This window comes from Lepisma saccharinum, chromosome 10, assembly GCF_977018435.1.
Source record: "Lepisma saccharinum chromosome 10, izLepSacc3.1, whole genome shotgun sequence".
Taxonomy (NCBI): domain Eukaryota; kingdom Metazoa; phylum Arthropoda; class Insecta; order Zygentoma; family Lepismatidae; genus Lepisma; species Lepisma saccharinum.
The window spans coordinates 68,363,654-68,382,614 of NC_139238.1; the positions used below are offsets into that span (position 1 = coordinate 68,363,654).

General features: G+C 37.7%; 1 protein-coding gene across 3 annotated transcripts in view; it reads right to left on the reverse strand.

Moving 5' to 3' along the window:
- LOC145993932 (myotubularin-related protein 9) overlaps positions 1–18,961 on the reverse strand; it is a 68,337-nt gene that overhangs the window by 25,922 nt on the left and 23,454 nt on the right. For all 3 annotated transcript variants that reach the window (XM_083129889.1, XM_083129888.1, XM_083129890.1), the window contains 4 exons: positions 15,049–15,198; positions 13,294–13,405; positions 6,094–6,215; positions 1,965–2,071 (listed from right to left, as the gene is read on the reverse strand). In XM_083129889.1, coding sequence (XP_082986015.1) covers positions 1,965–2,071; positions 6,094–6,215; positions 13,294–13,405; positions 15,049–15,198 — 491 coding nt within the window. The remainder of the gene's footprint in view (positions 1–1,964; positions 2,072–6,093; positions 6,216–13,293; positions 13,406–15,048; positions 15,199–18,961) is intronic.

Here is an 18,961-nt window from a genome sequence, read left to right on the forward strand (position 1 = left end):
GGTTGGGGGGACAATGCCCCCTGCCCCCTGTGGTTGCGGCACTGTTTGTGAGTGCCTCTTCATCAATTTCACGTCATCACTCATTGTCGCGATTAGCTAGCAGTGGCAGAAAAGCAACGCTAAGTAACAAAAATTTAATATCCATTCCCTCTCTCTACTGCATGAATCACTATTACCAAATGGTAGACTTGGGAAACAAAAAATTAAGTAGTTCAAACTTCATAGCAACACATCCAAGAAAAACATTCAAACACATTAGGCACCTTTAATATAAGACTTCTCAAAATGTCATAACTATTCTAGATACTGAAAATTACGAAATAATTTCCCGAAGTCTGAATCAGGCAGGGATTCCCCCCCCCCCCCAATCCTAGTATGACATTATTAGGAATCCCACATACTTAATTAAATCACAAAATCAATAAGTGTCTTTGTTAAGTTGCTACAGTAATACAGGATATAATTTTAAAGATTAGTGAGAATACCAGGTTGGATTGTGTTCTGTATATTTCACAGGGGGGGCAAAGCAGGCTCTCAGGGGGGGCAGTTGCCCCCCCTGCCCCCCCCTCTAGCTACGGGCCTGCAGTCTTGCCATTTGAAATTTTCGAGTTCTTCCCTAACTTTAGACCCCCATTTTTGGGTCACGCGGTTTCATCCTTTTTTAGTCCCGCAGTCATCATGTGGCATATAGTTGGAAAGCTTGTGTCCTGCACTTTCTGAAACTGTTATGGTGCTGCACTTATCTTAATTGTTAAGCTCGGTATACTCGATTTGGCTCACCTTCCTTTTTTTGCGAAACCATTTTCTACATGGAAAACGGTAGGTGGTACAGACAAATGTTTCATATGACAATCGTATTTTTTCCCCGCCTTTCCAAATCTGCATTCCAAACATACCCTTCCTATTTGAAAATCGCACGAACGGGGTATGTGCCCCCACTAAAACCACAAAGGGTGGCTTTTGGGCTGTTGCAAATACTTTCTACGGATTCTTTGGGCCCCACTTAGTGGTGCATTTTTTTTGTTTCAACTTGATACGATCTCCGGTTCTCGAGAAAAAGGTAGTGTCTGGGTCGCTCTGAAACACCCTGTATAATTGTTTTTTTTTTTTTTGTAAATCCATGAATATGCAGTTTCTATTTCAGTAAAAAAATCGTACTGGTCAATCTCTACTACAATGCAAAGAAATTGGTAACATTATTGCTACTTTTACTGATAAACCAATAAATCAGTGGATATCAATAGAGTACCAAGTAATTTATCCAACCCCTAATAAATTTTATATTCTAGTAAACACAGAATTTACCTGTTGAAACATAGTATTGTAGACATGATAAAGTATTTGCAACTGCAGATTCAGTCAGCAGATAATTGTATGATAACGATTGTACAATATTTCATGTCTTAAATATTGTAATAACTAGAGCTGCAAATTCATGGTGAATAAAAGATCAGGATTTCAGTAGAAAACTGGGAAAATTTCTGGATCAAAAGTGATATATAAAATGGTATTTGGGCATTAAAATGGTAAATATAACCCTAAATTTGATTTTAAAATAAAATTTTTCCTTCTAATAGTACATTTACGTAATAATTAGAGTATTAAGTTTATTCCTGTGTAGAGGGATCCATTTTTTGCTTCTCAAATATTTACAGCAGAATCAATTTTCTGCGATTTGCATAACTCATGGGATAATTAAGATTTCAGAAAGTGTTGTGTTGATAAGTGAACTGTACATTTCATTTTCAAAAGTGTATTTGGCATTTAGCAGTTCATTTTGCATCATTTTATGATAAAACACATTTCTAAATGCACGAAAAATGAAGATTGCAGTGTGCTGTTTCAAATTTCGTGTTTCTGCCAAAGACTAAATTGGAAAGTTCATGCCTCTAGTGATAATATGTAAATTTTTGTTGTTATCTTTCAAATATTATCTTACTTTAAGAGGGACATAAGACACATACCCTCGCACTGTCCTGCAATCAGGGTTCAGAATTACTTGAGCCAGTGATGTAACCAGCAAAGTGGCATCCAAGCCTTCTGAGCCATGAACAAGAACAGACGCCCCTTCCTAGAAAAGAAAAGAAGGTTACAGAAAAAAAGAAACTCACTGTCTTAATGTATGCATGGATGTCTTTGTTCCTCTATTAAACTTTTATTATGTTCTTGTTTATTTTACATTACTTTCCTACCTACGTAGGTTACCACAACAAAAATTAATCATCCTATAAACACAATGACACACTCATGCCTTATCCAAGACACTTGAATTTGAAGCACGTTACGCAAACCACTCCACCACAGAAGACAGCACCTACTGACCAATCTTCTGGAGAGGGAGGAAGAAAATTCCAGATTTTTGGATTTGATGGCTATTTTCCCAATACAAAGATAGCTTTTTGAAAAAAAAAAATAAAAAAATGATAAAATCAATTTTCACACAACACACATTAAATATATCAGTTTGACAGGTGCATGGGAGATAATGTATTTTACACAACTCACTCATTGTATACACATTACATTGGTGGGTTTGGTGAGTTTTTTATGACCTTACTATGACCTATGTTAATACCAATGGTATTTGTATCTGAAAGTGTTTAGGCTGATAATTTTATACATTCTAGTCATCCTGAAATAATGCAAAATGCAAAATTTTCATTTATTTTGCACCAGTTTTGTCAAAAATATTTTCTTGTGTGTTACTTCATTTGAGAAGGGGGGGGGGGGGTGCTTAACATTTCCCAACCAAAAAAGTTCTGAAATAAAACTTGCATTTTTCCATAACAGCCATTCTTCTCCAAGCAGTTCTAACTCAAGGAAAGAGATCAACACAGTTGATGGAAATTTCCTCAGTAAATGTGAATACATTAAGAGTCACATACCAATGCTCTTCTGCAGTGGTGGTGATTAGGGGCAGTTGCCCCCTCACTTTTCGCCACTTTTGCTCCCGCACTATGCTAAATCTACAAAGGAAAATATACTGTGTTTGTTCCCCCCTGCCAGTTTTGTCACCTTGGAAACAATCGGTGCCACTGCTCTTCTGTATCCAATTAATAAGAAACTAAGAAACGAGAAAGATTGGGGTGGTGTACTTTTTGTAACCAAACTAAATAAATAAGCATGCAACGTACAGGGGATGGACAAAAATATGAAAACACCTGGTATAAAACAGGTAGCCATTTCAAACACAATTTGCATCTGAATGGTAGGTGGCGCTGTGGTCACTGGCACTTTCTGCGAGGTATACACCCTGGCCAACCTGACAGATGGACCAATTACAGTTCAGCGATAGGTCCGTGTAGGTTATCGTGAATCATGTCTCAGCTGACAGAGTTTCAAAGAGGGCAAATTGTGGGTGCGGATATGGTGGGAACTTCCGTGACGAAAGTAGCGGGAATGTTTGGTGTATCAAGAGGCACAGTCTCGAAGATAATGACTGCCTACGAGACTTCCGGAAAAACTGCATCAGCAAAGCACCAACATGGACGCAAGTGTGTGTTCCGTGACAGAGACAGACGCACATTGGGTAGGATTGTGACCAAGCAGAAGATCACCATGGCTCCAAAAGTCACGGCTGAGCTGAATACAGTGCTTACAAACCCTGTTAGTGTCAAAACAGTCAGAAGAGAAGTCCACAAGCAGGGTATTCATGGCAGATCTGCAATTCCCAAACCACTCGTGACTGTTGACCATGCTGCTAGATAGACAGTGGTGTAACGCCCATAAAAACTGGACAATGCAGCAGTGGAAGACTGTAATCTGGTCGGATGAGTCATCCTTTACATTGTTTCCAACTGCTGGCCGAGTGTACGTGTGGAGAACGCCAGCACAAGCGTATGATACAGACTGTCTGTTACCTAGAGTGAAGCATGGCGGTGGTTCAGTGATGATTTGGGCAGCCATCTCCTGGTATTCTGCCGGACCCATCATCACCCTGCATGGACATGTCACTGCCAGGGACTACGTAACCATTTTGAGTGACCAGCTGCATCCCATGGTGCAAACTTTGTTCCCAGATGGTGATGCCGTGTTTCAAGATGACAGAGCCCCTGTTCATACAGCTCACATCGTCCAGGACTGGTTTGATGAGCACGAAGATGAAGTGTCACATATGCCATGGCCTCCACAATTGCCAGACCTCAATATTATTGAGCCCCTGTGGTCAGTTTTGGAGACCAAGGTGCGAGCCCGCTACCCACCACCATCGTCTCTACAACAACTTGCAGCTGCTTTGGAAGAAGAATGGTACAACATCCCTTTGACAACCATACGCGACATGTATTTGTCCATTCCACGTCGACTGCAGGCCGTTCTGCATGCCAAAGGTGGTCCTACTCGATATTAATAAACATTTCTGCAGGTGTTTCCATATTTTTGTCCATCAACTGTATATTCTACACACATTTATAATAAAGATGCACATCATTAGACATTTTAAAAATGTTATTCCTATGGAAGAAAGATTGTTACAATTTTTTAAGGATGATAGGATTCCCATTTTTCAATGGCTTATCAGTACATATTTGATAACTTAGTATTAGAATTCTGACGTCAACTATACAAAGTTTTACTGCTATACATTAATATAATCTGGTTGATTTATTTGTGTATGTGCAAGTTAGCAGGAATAATTATTTCATTTTCTTAATTATGAATGCAGAAAGGTAGACCAAAGCAAGTCTCTCCTCTATTCTTCCCTGGTTGATGCTTGTCATATACATGAAAGATATCTGGATAATTGGAATGACTGATATATCTAAATATTTGAATTTTCTGGATATCTACTCATCATACCTAGTGTTCAGATACTTTAATTTGGTATTTCAAATGAGGGAAGGCTCTTTAAAGTCTACTTTATGCACAGATAAGCTAATCGGGACCTCACCTGTAGTTAAAGTGGGATCTGAACCACCATATGCCTCCGCTGAGTATCAAAGATGAGCGACAGTATTACTACTACACCACCAAGAAGGTCTTATGGAGGAAGGAGATATCAAACGTGGATATTTCAATTTTGTCATTTGGATTATCCAAATATCTGGATAGCCATCAACCAAGTTATCAACATCTGGAATATCAGGACACCCATCATCTGAATGGCCATTTTATTGAAAGAGACTTGCCATTATCAATCTTCTGCACAAATAAACATTATTAATATAAATACAGGTCAGGCATCCTACTCAGCCACAATCAATCTCCAACGGCAAATATAAGTGCTTTACCTTCCCCTACCATCCCACCACATCCAACCGCATATACAAAGCCCTTCTCCCCTATGACATCAAAGTAGCGCACAAACCCGATGGCAAAATAGCTAAACAAACACAAACTGTACTTTCTTTCCCCCCTTGATAACCCAGGTGTATACAATGCAGAGTGCGAGTGCAAGGTGCATTACATTGCAGATCCATCAGATCTGTCAATGAAAGAATCCAACAACACCTAACAGATGCAAAAAAAAAAAAAAAAAAGACCAACCCACTACTGGTCTGGCTAAACACATGAAATACGAAAGCCATAATATACAACAGGTACAAGTCAAGCACAACGCCCCCACACTTGTAGACACCAAAATCAAGGAAATGCATGCCAGAATGCACTCTCCACATGAGCCAAACATCGATAGCGGACAGGCACACCATACTTGGATTCCCCTACTACAACAGTTAGTGCCGGGAAATAGCAGACGACACAAATGTAGAGTTAACAACAGCCCACCTAGAGGGGGCCGGAGAACTATGAACAATAAAAGCATACCAAGCAACAGTACAACAAGTTCCAACGAGGATGGTGACAGTAGCCATTGAAATTAATAGAACAATGAAGAAAAAAGCAGTTTCACGGATAAAGTGAGTACTACTTTCTCCGTATTTATCTACTACCGCATCTCTCTTCTCCTAATTATGAATAAACATTACATTGAAAATTCCCAGAGCAGCATGGACCTGTAGTATAGTGTTTGCTGCAATTCTTGCCAGCATAGAGCATCACTATTGCTTCATTTGACAACAAAGCAATAATCAACCAGAACTTGAATATCTTACTCTTTAAAAGTTGTAAAATCATAAGTAGTATTTACAATATTACCTGATCAAGACACTGAGCTACTAGACAGGCACAATTCAATGTATCCTTTATCTGAGACATCCAGTTCGAGGATTCAAGCCGAGACAGCCATCTATCCATGGAAGATGTTGTATCATTACAGGCTGAAATAAGGATAACTGAGGTTAGCCTGAATACTGTCTGCAGATTTAATGCAGTTTATTAACCTATAAGTCAAATTAAAAAAACACAGCTTATGCAAACATGATTTATAATAAATTATATATTGTACATTCGTATTCACTCATGTATAATGCACACTTTTTCCAAAATTTTTGCACTCAAAAACCTTGGTGCGTATTATGCACGGAATATTTTTCCATGTTTACGGAACCCTATCATGTTATATATCGTTGTAAAGCTTGAATTCTGTAGTTTCTGAATATGGCAACAGTATTCCATTCAAGATGGCGACACTAATGTGAATGCAGTTGAAATAAATTCATCAAAAAATTAAGGAACGTTCTGATTTTTGTGGTACTTTGGATGAAAGAAAATAATAATTAAAATGTATTACTGGCCAAATAATATGACATATGGAGTGTGTAAATGCCTTAATGAAAGAAATCTTGTTCTGCTAACTGCTAGTTTGACAGTCCTGAATGGGCCTCTTATAAATGTTACGTCAGTCATGGAAAAAGTATATATTTTGAAGGTTTTCTTTTTAGAAAAAGTAAAGAGATAATGAGCAAAACCACACATAAAAGTTTCAAGGCAATTTTTCACTTTGTAATATAATGTTCTGCTACACAAGAACAACAGTGCCATTCTGGCAGACTTCGAGCATTCACCTCCCATGTGATGGGATGTGTATTAGCGGTATTTGTTGGGTAAGAAATAACAGAAAATAACTTCCTGAGCACTGCAAATCCATAATGTAATTTTCATCTCCCTTTCTACTATTACATAATAAGTAAGATGGTTAAAGAGGGAAAGCTCTGGGATGCTAAACACAGCGGAGGGAGAGGGGGAAGGTGGCTTGGGTTGACTTACTGTTTACACAAGAGGATATTCTCCTCTTGGTCCACATAGCAACAGCTTTACGAGCTACAACTAAAGAAGCCATTTCTTGAACCTGGATTATACTTCACATTATACACGAGATAAAATTTTTTGTCACTTTTCCCCATCAAAAACCAGGGTGTGCATTATACACGCGTAAATACGGTACTTTGTTTTATTGGTATATCTGCCACAAATTTGATTTTTACCAGGGCTGGGCTGATACCGATGACAATGCTTGAATATTATAACAATAAGAAAAATATTTAAAACATTGAGTTTTGCATAAATTCCAGCACATTTGGACTCAGCGAAACTGTCATGCAGCATTTTTGCAGACCCCATGAAACACCCAAACTCCGGAAAAATATTACCTGATATTCGTGAACAAATTTCAACCAATACCACTGGTAATGACTAATAACCAGGGCTGGGTTTAATATGTACTAACAAGTGGCTTTATATGTACATACAGTTGAGACTGCTTTATACGTAACTCAGTTCTACGTAATTCTGTTCTATACGTAAATTACTGTAGGTCCTGGACAAAATATTAATTTTAAAATCTGTTAATTAAACCTTATTTGTACGTAATGCATTTATACGGAATTCTGTGTTACACGTACTCATTTTCATAAAATACTGTTGATTTGTACGTAACCAAGCTACAACGTCACAGAAGTATACATTCATGTTGTTACAAAAACACAAATATGAAACAGGATAGGCGGACATGGTGGCGGTCGGTCTCGTGTTGCGAGAAAGACGAGTGTAGCACGGCAGTGTCACAGAGAAAGCAATGCGAGGCAGCATGAAATCAGAGCAGAAAGATTTGCCGCAGTTATTCAGAACACGATATTAATTTTAATTTGCATGTAATCATGATACGAAAGCACTCACGTTGAAAAGATGCCGCAGCTGAGGTTTGCTGTGTTCCATAATAAAAACAGAACAACCGTTCCTTCAGTGAAAGTTTGCATTTGCTACTGGTTGGCCATGGAGAACAGAAAAAAGAAAATTTACATGCTTGACCAGAAAGTAAAATTTATACGGGAAGTGACGCTAATTGGCATAAAACTATTAAAGTGGCAAATGTAATGTACTTAAGAATAAAACTTTTAGATTCGTTAATTTACCACTTTATGACAGAAATAACCTGTATTATACGGTATGTTGTATCTCAAAATAGATGCAGTTACAGTAATTTAATAATGATATGACATGTTATCTAAATCTGATTTGCAAATAATTTTCACGTATACATGTTATTTTCTCTTCACCTTGACAGCGTATAACTCAGGTTCAACTGTACATATGGACTAACACATGCGAAAAATGACCCAAAACAATGCAAAGAAGACTTTCATAGCATTCATGTGATTTCAAATGAAATAAAAAAAATATTATTTTCCATTGCATTAATGGACCTGGTGGTATTTTAACTGGTCACTCCCAATAAGAACACCTACACTGGTACTGGAACTGCAACGACAGGTAATACACTGGTTTGAGAACTAACAGCAAACATGCTAAACCTTAACAATTAGACCACAACACTCCTCCTTCAGCAGTATTATTGCTTCACTGTGATGGACGAGAGTTAGCTGCCATTGTACATTTACAGGCAATGCCGGCTTCCGCAACAACAGCGTACTGCCACAACATAAGTTGCACAGTGTTTTCGTTTGCTATGGACTTGTCACCCTTCAAAGCATGACAATATTAACCTTTTGCCACCCAAGCATCTCGATCGAGATACCCAAATGTAAGCCTCACTGTACCAAGCATCTCGATCGAGATGCTGTGTCAAGGTCGTAGTTTTTACGTTATAACTTTTCTATTTTTGGCTAGAATTTCGATTTCTTTTATATTGTTCCTAACACATGTATTTAACAGAAATGTTTTTTTTGCATTTTTTTTGTCTTCATGAAAAAGGCGGGAAAAGGGACTTCTCTTTTGCGTCTCTTTTCAAGGTCAAAATTTTGTCGACAAAGGAACACCGGCTTTGTTGTTCTAAAGCAATGTTTGTCAGTATCCGATGTCAAAATTAAATGAAAGTTTTCCGGGAGGGGGAAGACTGGTTGCTGAATCTGCGTTGTGAGAATGGAATTTCGAAGTGCGATGAAGGAAACCTTTGTTTTTTTTAGCACAAGTGTCCACAAGTTGCGACAGGGGCAACATAACATTCATTGTCTAAAAATAGAATTTCAAGCAGCTGCAAGTATTTTTACTGCATTCTAGCTTTTCGTCCGTGAATGTTGTGCGTAGGTGTCGTTTTGTGCCCAAGTACACGGACAATTTTTGGGTGAAGTGACAATTTTTTAAAATAATTTTTGGGGTTTTTCTCCATTCCCCTCCAAATTTGCATAAATTTTGATATTTTTTTTCAGGGGGGAAACACCATTTTTTTAAAGAAAAGTATTTTTGAGGGGATTTCCCCCTTTTCCCCCTCCATATGTACGCCGAATGTGCATACATTATATATCGTCTGAATCTGTGATTCATTCTGCGTACAACGGTATATCTTTCATATCTCTAGGGCATTTAGTTTCTGAGCTATAGTCATTTCAAGGTACCGCTGCATTTTGAAGCTTGAATCAGTGGCATCCCGGCCATTCCTTTTGGGGGTACAACTCAAGTTACATTGGTCATACGACAATGATGCAAATATTTTTCCGTTTCTTACATGCCAGCGATAATTTCTATGTGCATTTTGAACTTTTAATATCCTTGTTTGGGGGGTGTGGGGGGGGGGTCGAAACCCCATTTTTAAAAAAAAAGTATTTTCAGGGGATTTCCCCCCTTTTCCCCTCCATATATACACGCCGAATGTGCATAAATTATATATCGTCTAAATCTGTGATTCATTCTGCGTACAACGGTATATTTTTCATATCTCTAGGGCATTTAGTTTCTGAGCTATAGTCATTTCAAGGTACCGCTGCATTTTGTGTAAATAAAACAATATTTCTTGGAAATGTATTACTTTTTCAGCACAGACTCAAACATGGCAATTTGTGGAATTTTGAGAGAGAAAAAAGTGGCGCAACAGCCCTTGAACCCCAGGGTTACTAACTGCTGGCCTCATTCCCACATAGATCATTCAAGCAGTTATGGGGAGACATGTGGTCACCACGACAAACCCCCAGTCGTTGTTGTAGGTCTCCATGACTGAGTTACGCTACTTATACTTAGCTCCCCAATTTTCTCATGATGGTGTGTGGCCACCAGTCCCATACACTGGCTGAAATCTCGGGAGAAAAGTTGTTACACTCCCCCCCCCCCCCAGGAGACTCGAACCAGCGCATGTCCCGTAACCTGAGCCCAAAGCCCAAAGCTGATGCCTTAGACAGCATTGCCACAGTGTGAAACATTTTGATATTATTGGGGTTAAATATCTCAGACGGGTCCTCATGAAAAGACAATGATGTTACCACTATGCCAATAGGGAGGTCAGCTTTTTCATTTTTACTCAAAAATGGTGTAATGGTAACATCATTGTCTTATGACTGAAGGATTCCAGGTTCAATGCCTGCCCCCGTGGCAGAGTGGTTAGCACATTGTGCTACGATGCCAGGGGTCCCAGGTTCGAATCCTGGTCTGGGCATAAATGTTTGTGAGTGTCCATTCATCAATTTCATCATATCATCACTCATCCTCATCTTCACAAATTAGCCAAAAGTGGGACAAGAAGCGAAGTAAAATAAAGCAATTCAATCAATAAATCAATCAACCTAGTCTAGGCACATTGCACAGGGGTGTGGATCCCACTTTAAACTGTTGGACCACTCATGATTACCCTAAATGGCATGAAGTGGACTCAAAACAAACAACAACTCCAAAAGCAACATAAAAATCAAACATTTACCAGCTCTCCCCCTGAAAAAGTGCCTCTTTTCAGGCTACGTGTGCTACCCAATGCTGACTGATCTTGTTGAGTATAAAAGTTGAAATTTGTACTGGTCTACACAAAAAGAAATCGAGCCTTTGCTAAAACCCCTTCATTCAAATATCTATCCTAAAAATTCATTTTTTTTGACAACTGTTACCCAAAGTTTAGCAGCAGTGAAGCAATTTTGAACAAAACTTACTGAAATATCTTAGAAAGTACACTGTAATAGCTACAAAATGGATTTTATTTCAGGTTTGTAGCTTTAAGAGATTCTGTGATATTAAGGTTTCTGTAAACAGTCATGTGAGCAAAAAATCCCACCAGCAATGTTGGAAAAATAGAGAAGCAAGTCCACAATTTTTTTTAAATCACTGGCTCAGATATCTATTTGAATCCACTCATGGATGTACATGTCTGACAAAGCTGCCAGGCAGGTGATGAAATATATCATGATCCAGAAACTATGTGGAAAAAAAACTAGTAGTGAGTTGATTCGAATAGATTATTTTCCTCTATGTACCTGCCAAACAGATATCTTTAGATACTGGTTCTGATATCCTAAAATACGTAGAAACCTATGCAATAATAATGATTCTTTTTCTAGAATAGTCATGCAACCACTGTTGGATGATTTGATGTGGAATGATGCTCTAGTTATACTAAGGAAGGGATATATTGATCAACACTCTTTCGATACAGGAATATCAGTGAAGTTTTATCGATCTGATAGTCTTATTAATAGTCTGTGAGTGAGTGCATATCTTTGCAACCTTATTTTATATTTCCTGTAGGGTGAGTCAAAAGTGTGGAATCAATCAAATAACTTTAAATGCAAAGAGTGAAGATCATCAACGCATGCATCATTATTATGTATTAGTCCAATTGCTGCACCTTTAATACGTACCCCCTCCACCTCCCCCAAATCTGGGCCATTTTAGAACCTGTCATCTTGCATGTAACTTGAGAATTTTAAAGTGTGAGCATTCAAATTTGTTACTAGGCACCATTGCAAAAAGAGCACAGGGAAAAATTCCTACATAGATATTTAACATTTTACAGCTTTCAAATAAAGACAAACAAAAACTGATTTCACCATTGGATTAGATGGAAAAGCAATTGAATTCAAGATAGCAGGGAAGCATGGAAACACATTGTAGATTCACCAATTGAGCTAAAACATGATATGATACTCTTAGAACCCCAGGCTGTTAGCCTCAACACCCAACCTTTTTCTGAGCAAAATTTGATATTCTCCAAGTAAAATTTCATCAAGACGATGAACAAGAAAAAGAAGAAAGTAAAAAAATATATATATATATTTTTACCGTACAAAATTTTAACATCAGTAATGTAACTAATACACCGATTGGCTGATACCAATACTTCCCTGATGGCATAGTGGTAACACCTTGCACTCAAAAGGCCCTGGTTCGATTCCTGGTATAGGCACATTGCCAGTTGTGGATCTACGGGGAGGGCAATGGGGTGATTGCTCCCCGCCCAATGCAGAGATGAGTTTTTGAATACATTTAATGTATATTTTATATCATTGGTGAAAAACATTATGGATAATATAATATAATACCGAGGGTCAATTATCATAACAATTATTATTTGTTCCTAACTTTGTATTTAGGTCTTCTGATAATAATAATAATGCATTTCAAATGTAAATTAATTAAATAAATAAATGCTTTATGTAGCCTATATCTTTCCATTTTCCTGGCTCAACAGAGTCAACACTTTTTTAAATCGTTTCCCCACTTTCATCGTATCTTTATAAGGTTAAGTTTATCATGACAATGGAAAAACATAATAATGATGGAAGAAAAATAATAAACATCTTTTATTTATATAGAATTCAAACCTAGTATTCCTATTTTCACCCCGTGCATGCTAATCCCTACAGATCACGGAGTATTTAAAATGTAAATATTGGTTAGAATGGGCTTCCACAGGAAAATAGCTCCTCCCAAGTACCATTTCTGGATCCACCACTGCACATTGCACAGTGGTTAGGATCCCCACATCAAACTGTAGGTCCAGTCCCAAATAGCCTATATGAGCATAAATTGAACTTAAAACACACAAACCAATACAGGACTGATTAATGTGTTCCATCCCTAGCAAATTCAATGCAGTAAATGCAATCATCCTAAATAATTACATAACCACCTTAAGATCTTCAATATCAGCACACTTTTTAAAACATATTTTAAATCCACTGCTGAAATAGGTCTGAGCTCCAATTCAACCTTAATTATGCCCAACTTCATGGAGAAGCCTACCTTCAACCAGCTTGCTAAGACAATCTAGCAGAAAGTGGTGCCTGTCTACTGGTTTGTGTACTCTCCTCCACTGTGGGTAATGCACTTCCACTTCAAATCCACCTCCTCGAGACTGTAATGAGAAAAAGAAAGAATACAAAAGATTATTATTTTCTCTGATGCAATTTAAAATAAATACCATAGTATTTCACAGATTTGATGCCTTTTTGGGGGGTAAAACAGTGGGTTGCATCATCACCTGAAGGTTTTTTTATTATCAAAGTACAATTCCTGATTGAAGCACTACTTTTCCCCAACTTTTAAGTTAGTTAACATTAATCATTAATTTAGAAAAAAATTGACATTAACACAGAATTGGTTGATTTTTAGCCATATTTTTGTGCTACAAATATAAAATACAGGGTGATTTAGGTGATTTAAAAGTCTAATCTCATAGATAACTCCCTTATTAGTGCATATAGCGAAAAATAGAGAGGAAATATATTGGAAATAGCCATTCTGCTATAACCTTGCGTGACCAATGAAGGCAGTGGTCCTTTTAAATTAATCAGAAAACCAATTAAAATTGCAATGTGGAAATACAGAACTTCAATTAAGCAATACTCTGAACTGGTTTTTCGGTGGAAATTAGTAGAGTATAAGTATTGGTATTGCTTCAAAATTGTATTACTTCAACCCTAGTAAAATATGAAGAAAAACCACACTAACACTCCTGATTTCTTCGAACTTGCCAAACAACACCATGTCAGGAAATTTAAATAGATAAATTATGCTAGCAAATGTATTTAACATTCAAGAAGCAACAGGGGGAGAAGAAAAATAAACCTCAAAAATGAAGAAAAATGCAATAAAGATGGCAAAAAAAAAACAACTGGTAAATGACCTAAAAGTAAAAAAAGGCTGAAAAATGCAAAATACCACTCAATGTTTTCTGGTTCTAACTTATGGAAAACGGACTGATATCAGGTTCAGCATTGTTTCAAGGCTCAGAAAAAAAGATGATTTCTCATCAACTTCCGAGCCCTACTAATAATAATTTGTTTTATTATATGGATATATATGTCCTACTGCCACAAACTATTTTTTTTCTGCAATGCACTGTGTGGACACACACAGAAGGGGGAATGGAAATGAGAGAAGGGAAAGGGCATGAGAAAAAAGGGAAGCAAAGTTGCATTACAAAAGAAATAGCTTAAGAATGACACATTTTAAACTTTTATTACTTTCTGTATTTTCTAAAAACTGTGTTTTTTGTATGCATTAAGTTTAGTAAACATGTCATATTACATGTTATTATTACATACACCGATATTGGTATGGAATCCATAGTTTATGGGGTCGCTACGATGAATAGTGACAGTCCCAATGCCGTTCAACTCCAAGTTCATTTTACAGTGTAGTTAGAATTCATTATTTTCCTGTCTAATAGAAGATTGGTATAAATTAATACCTGGGTAACGCCAGGTAGTAATCAGCTAATGTAAAATAAGAATTAAGCTGTATGTATCATTTTGAACATTTTGATTCACAATAAAATTAGAAATGATCAATTCTGGATACTGGATAATTAATTAATTCATTTATTCATGCATCTGTCGGTTTAATCCTTTGAATTCCTTGACAAATGACTCAAAAATTTATGCAAAACTTTGAGTGACAGAAAAGGCGTGCCACAATCAACTACTTCACAATTTGCATTAACAACATATTTACACTGTTAAATTTACTCCAACTGTGAATAAATATCCATATTACCTTTGCAGTTTGTGCGAGAGTTTGTGTGCGTGTGTCAATGATATATCCTCGTTTCCCAGGACCTAGTACAGAGTTGATGACACGCTCGTCTTCCTTGCATCGTTTTGAATTTGGACCAGTAAGAGGCTGGCTGCTTCGCATCAACACACTCTGAAAAAGAACCACCAAATTATCACTCACTACCCTTCCTGTCATACTCCATCGGACACTTTCACTTCACTAAAAAGAAAAACACTGAACAATTAGAGACATCAAGTCGAACATGGTTTTCTCGCCATGCTTTGTTTATAATTTGCAACAAAGCACGGCAGACAGTACATCAACAATCGGTGTTACTAACAACTAAAATATGATTATCTGCTAAATGAATGGTGGATCTACAATTTTTAAAATTCAATGCAAGAAATTGAATTATCTCTCCAAGCAAAATTCTTATACTGATAGATTTTCCATCAGATTTTTTCCAAATATTGAAGTAAAAAATCCCCTGATAATGTGCATTAGACAATTCTTTTTTACAGAAAATTTCTTCAATATAATCAACGTTAGTTGCAACATGTGTGTGTGAGAGCAAGGGATATGTCTTATCTTAAGGAAGAAATTGATAACAAAAAAGTCTGGATGGCTCTTCAGATGCATCTAAATGGTTACATAAATTTGGGAAGATATTACTTTCGTTCTTCCCAAGTAGGCAGGAAAAGCAAAGCATCTTTCTCGCGAATTACTTCTCCAATGAGTATTACAAATCGGTCAGGATTAGCCACTTCTCTCTGAAGTTTGCAACTATGTCAAAACAATGCGAAAGCTCTCACGTCGTGCCAGCATAAAATTGGCTCAGCTGGTTGTCTTATGGCTACCACCTCCTTCCCTGTTTGCTGCAGAGACTTCTTCATGCCTCTGTGCATGGGTCACACTGTGTTGGTGCCGATAGCCCAGAGCAAGTGTGAGAACAGCTGGGGATGGAGCGCAGGGATTGAGGCGGCCGTAAGTTCGAACACTTCCGAGATTCGAATCTCCTTGTTTGTAAATGTATTAATTTAACTATATTTTATCAAAGCAAATGCTTTTTCTGAGGGTAGAGCCATGGTACGGTGGCTCTCCCCTTAGAGCCGCTGCTGCATTAAAGTATACAGTATCTAGTAACAAGGGTCTATCCAGGGGGTCCAGATAGACCATCCACTAAAAGGTTTTTCTTTTAGTTTCACCTGAAAATCTGACTTCAGTGAGAAACTGTGTTGGTACAGTAAGTGAAATTGATGTGTGCTTTTTAAAAATAATATATGCAGAGGTGAAATACTAAATACAAATACGGTACATTGCATTATGTACCAGACATTAAAAAAAGAAAAAAAAACTATTGTCAATGTGTGAAACTCAATTTCTAGAAAAACATGATTCATTTCATGTTTTTGTTAAATTTCTTTAAAACCTTGTCAGTTAAGTGGAGCTGTCCGAGTGAACCATCGCTGATCTTCTAGCCGAAGTTGAAAAAGGGGACTTTCTTAATTGTACTCTTTATCTGAGAGAAGGTTTTTAGTTTTGCTGTACGGTTGTTGAAGTATTTAGAGTCCTCACCACAATTTAATCTCTGCTCTTTCTTAGCCAACATACGTCACAGAACTGCTTCAGAGACTTCGTGAAATTTCAAATGAAGAGTTTAGTGAAATATTTCATACCACTTCTGAAAAGTGTCAACAGATATTCAATTCTGAAATTACGATTCGAAGAATAAAAAAACACAATAATAATGATAATAATAGAGATAACTATCATCATATTATTATAGAGGAGACATGCCATAGGCCTTGGAGGATGGGCCATCCTGGCTGGGCCCCCTCCCAAACTTTCTTTCTGGATACGCCCCTGTCTAGTAACTAATAACAATGACAGTCACTCCTGATCAACTTCCACAGGAAAACATTATCACATACAATTCTCCTGTTAAGTAATGTGTGTATACTAAATGTTTACATTATACGAGGGTCATTCGGAAAGAAACTGACGTTCGGCTGTAAATAAAAAACCCGCATAGATACAACAAATTTTTACTTTACATCTGAAAGGTACAGCTGTCCTCTATTTTTCAACATAGTCACCATGTAAATTCAAGCAGTTGTCATAGCGTTTCACCAACTTACCAATCCCTTCTGCATAAAACTCGACTGCCTGGGAATTCAACCAACCCATCACAGCATTTTAAAGATCCTCATTGTCAGCGAAGTGCTGTGCCCCAAGCCACTTCTTCACACATCTGAGTGAACAGATGAAAATCAGAAGGAGCCAAGTCCAGGATGTACGTGACTTGATCAAAAACGTCCTATTTGAAGTGGTGCAAAAGGTCTTGTGTTCGCCGAGCAATGTGAGGGCGAGCATTGTCATGCATGAACAAAACCCCAGATGTCAGCAGACCGCGACATTTGTTTTGGATGGCTCTTCTCAGTTTCTACAAAGTGTTACAGTAAACTTCAGAAGTGATTATCGTACCATGTTAAATGAAGTTCACAAGCAAGATTCCCTTAGCATCCCAAAACACGGTGGCCATAACCTTCCTCGGTGATAAAGTTTGACGGGCTTTCCTCGGCTTGTTTGGAGAACCGGTATGACCCCATGCCATTCACTGTTGTTTTGTCTCAGCGTTCACATACGCAACCCAAATCTCATCACCAGTCAATATTCTGTTCAAAAAAGAGACCATTCGACTGGTTTTGTGGATCTCCGTGAGAATTTTCGGGATGCACCAAGCACAGAACTTCCGGTAGACTAATTTTCTGGTGACAACCTCGTATAACAATAACAGAGTCCAAGAAATGTTCGGAAATATTTCAGAAAGTTCCGAGATTGTGAATTGACAGTTCTCACAAACTTTGTCTTCAATTTTCTTGATAAGATTACTCACTACAGAAGGCCTACCACTCCTAGGTTCATCATGAATGTTTGTTCTTCCTGCTTTGAAAAATCGGATCCACTGATGCACAACACCTTCACCCATAATGCTTGGGCTGTATACAGCACACAATTCACGATGAATGTGAGATTTATTGCCCAAAGAATTCTTATGACTCCGCGTACCTCACATTTGGCGGGATTTTCGATGGCAGCACACATTTTGTGACGTTATAACCAGCACACGCACGGCACTACGATGCTCTCACTAGCACAGCTGGAAGCTTACTGAATCACAGATTGCATAATGTAACCACAGTTGCGCTCTGCCCACTACTACTAGCACCATGCCACAATGGTGGTTACTTTCCGAATTACCCTCGTATATCGTAGTCTTCTCTGCGTTATCAGGAATATTCACTTTGGAACACAATCATTTTACACGCACTGATTGAATTAAATTTGAATTGTTGTTTTAAAGACTACTTTGTGCACAGATAAGCTAATCATGGCTGGATCTACAGTATAAAGTGAGATCTGAACCGTTATTAATAATAATAAAAGATAATACTAAATCTCGTAATTCTGGGAGATCACAACATTTATCTGGGAGATCAGGAGAGCAAATTCGATTCCAGGAGCCTCCAGGCCATTCTGGGAGGTTTGGCAAGCCTATCAAACCTGGAACCCCTTGAATGCTAGGCAACAATGATATTTTATGACTTCTCACTTTGTCTGTGATGCAGAATCTACCGGACGATCAAATGTGTTGTATATTTGCACCACACCAGGCACAGAAAAATTAAACACAAAAGTTCTCCTGATTTAACCAACTAGTTTTATGCTTCTTTTTATTGTTGTAAGCATAAGCCTCAGTCAGTGACACTGATCTTGGTCATTTTCTACTTCATAGAACATATTACAACAATTTTTCAGTTGAACAATTCTGCACATTATTGCATTTTCAAGGCATTGTGGTTATCCTTGACACACAGCTATTTACTAAGTGTGTAAGTTGAAATAGAAAGAA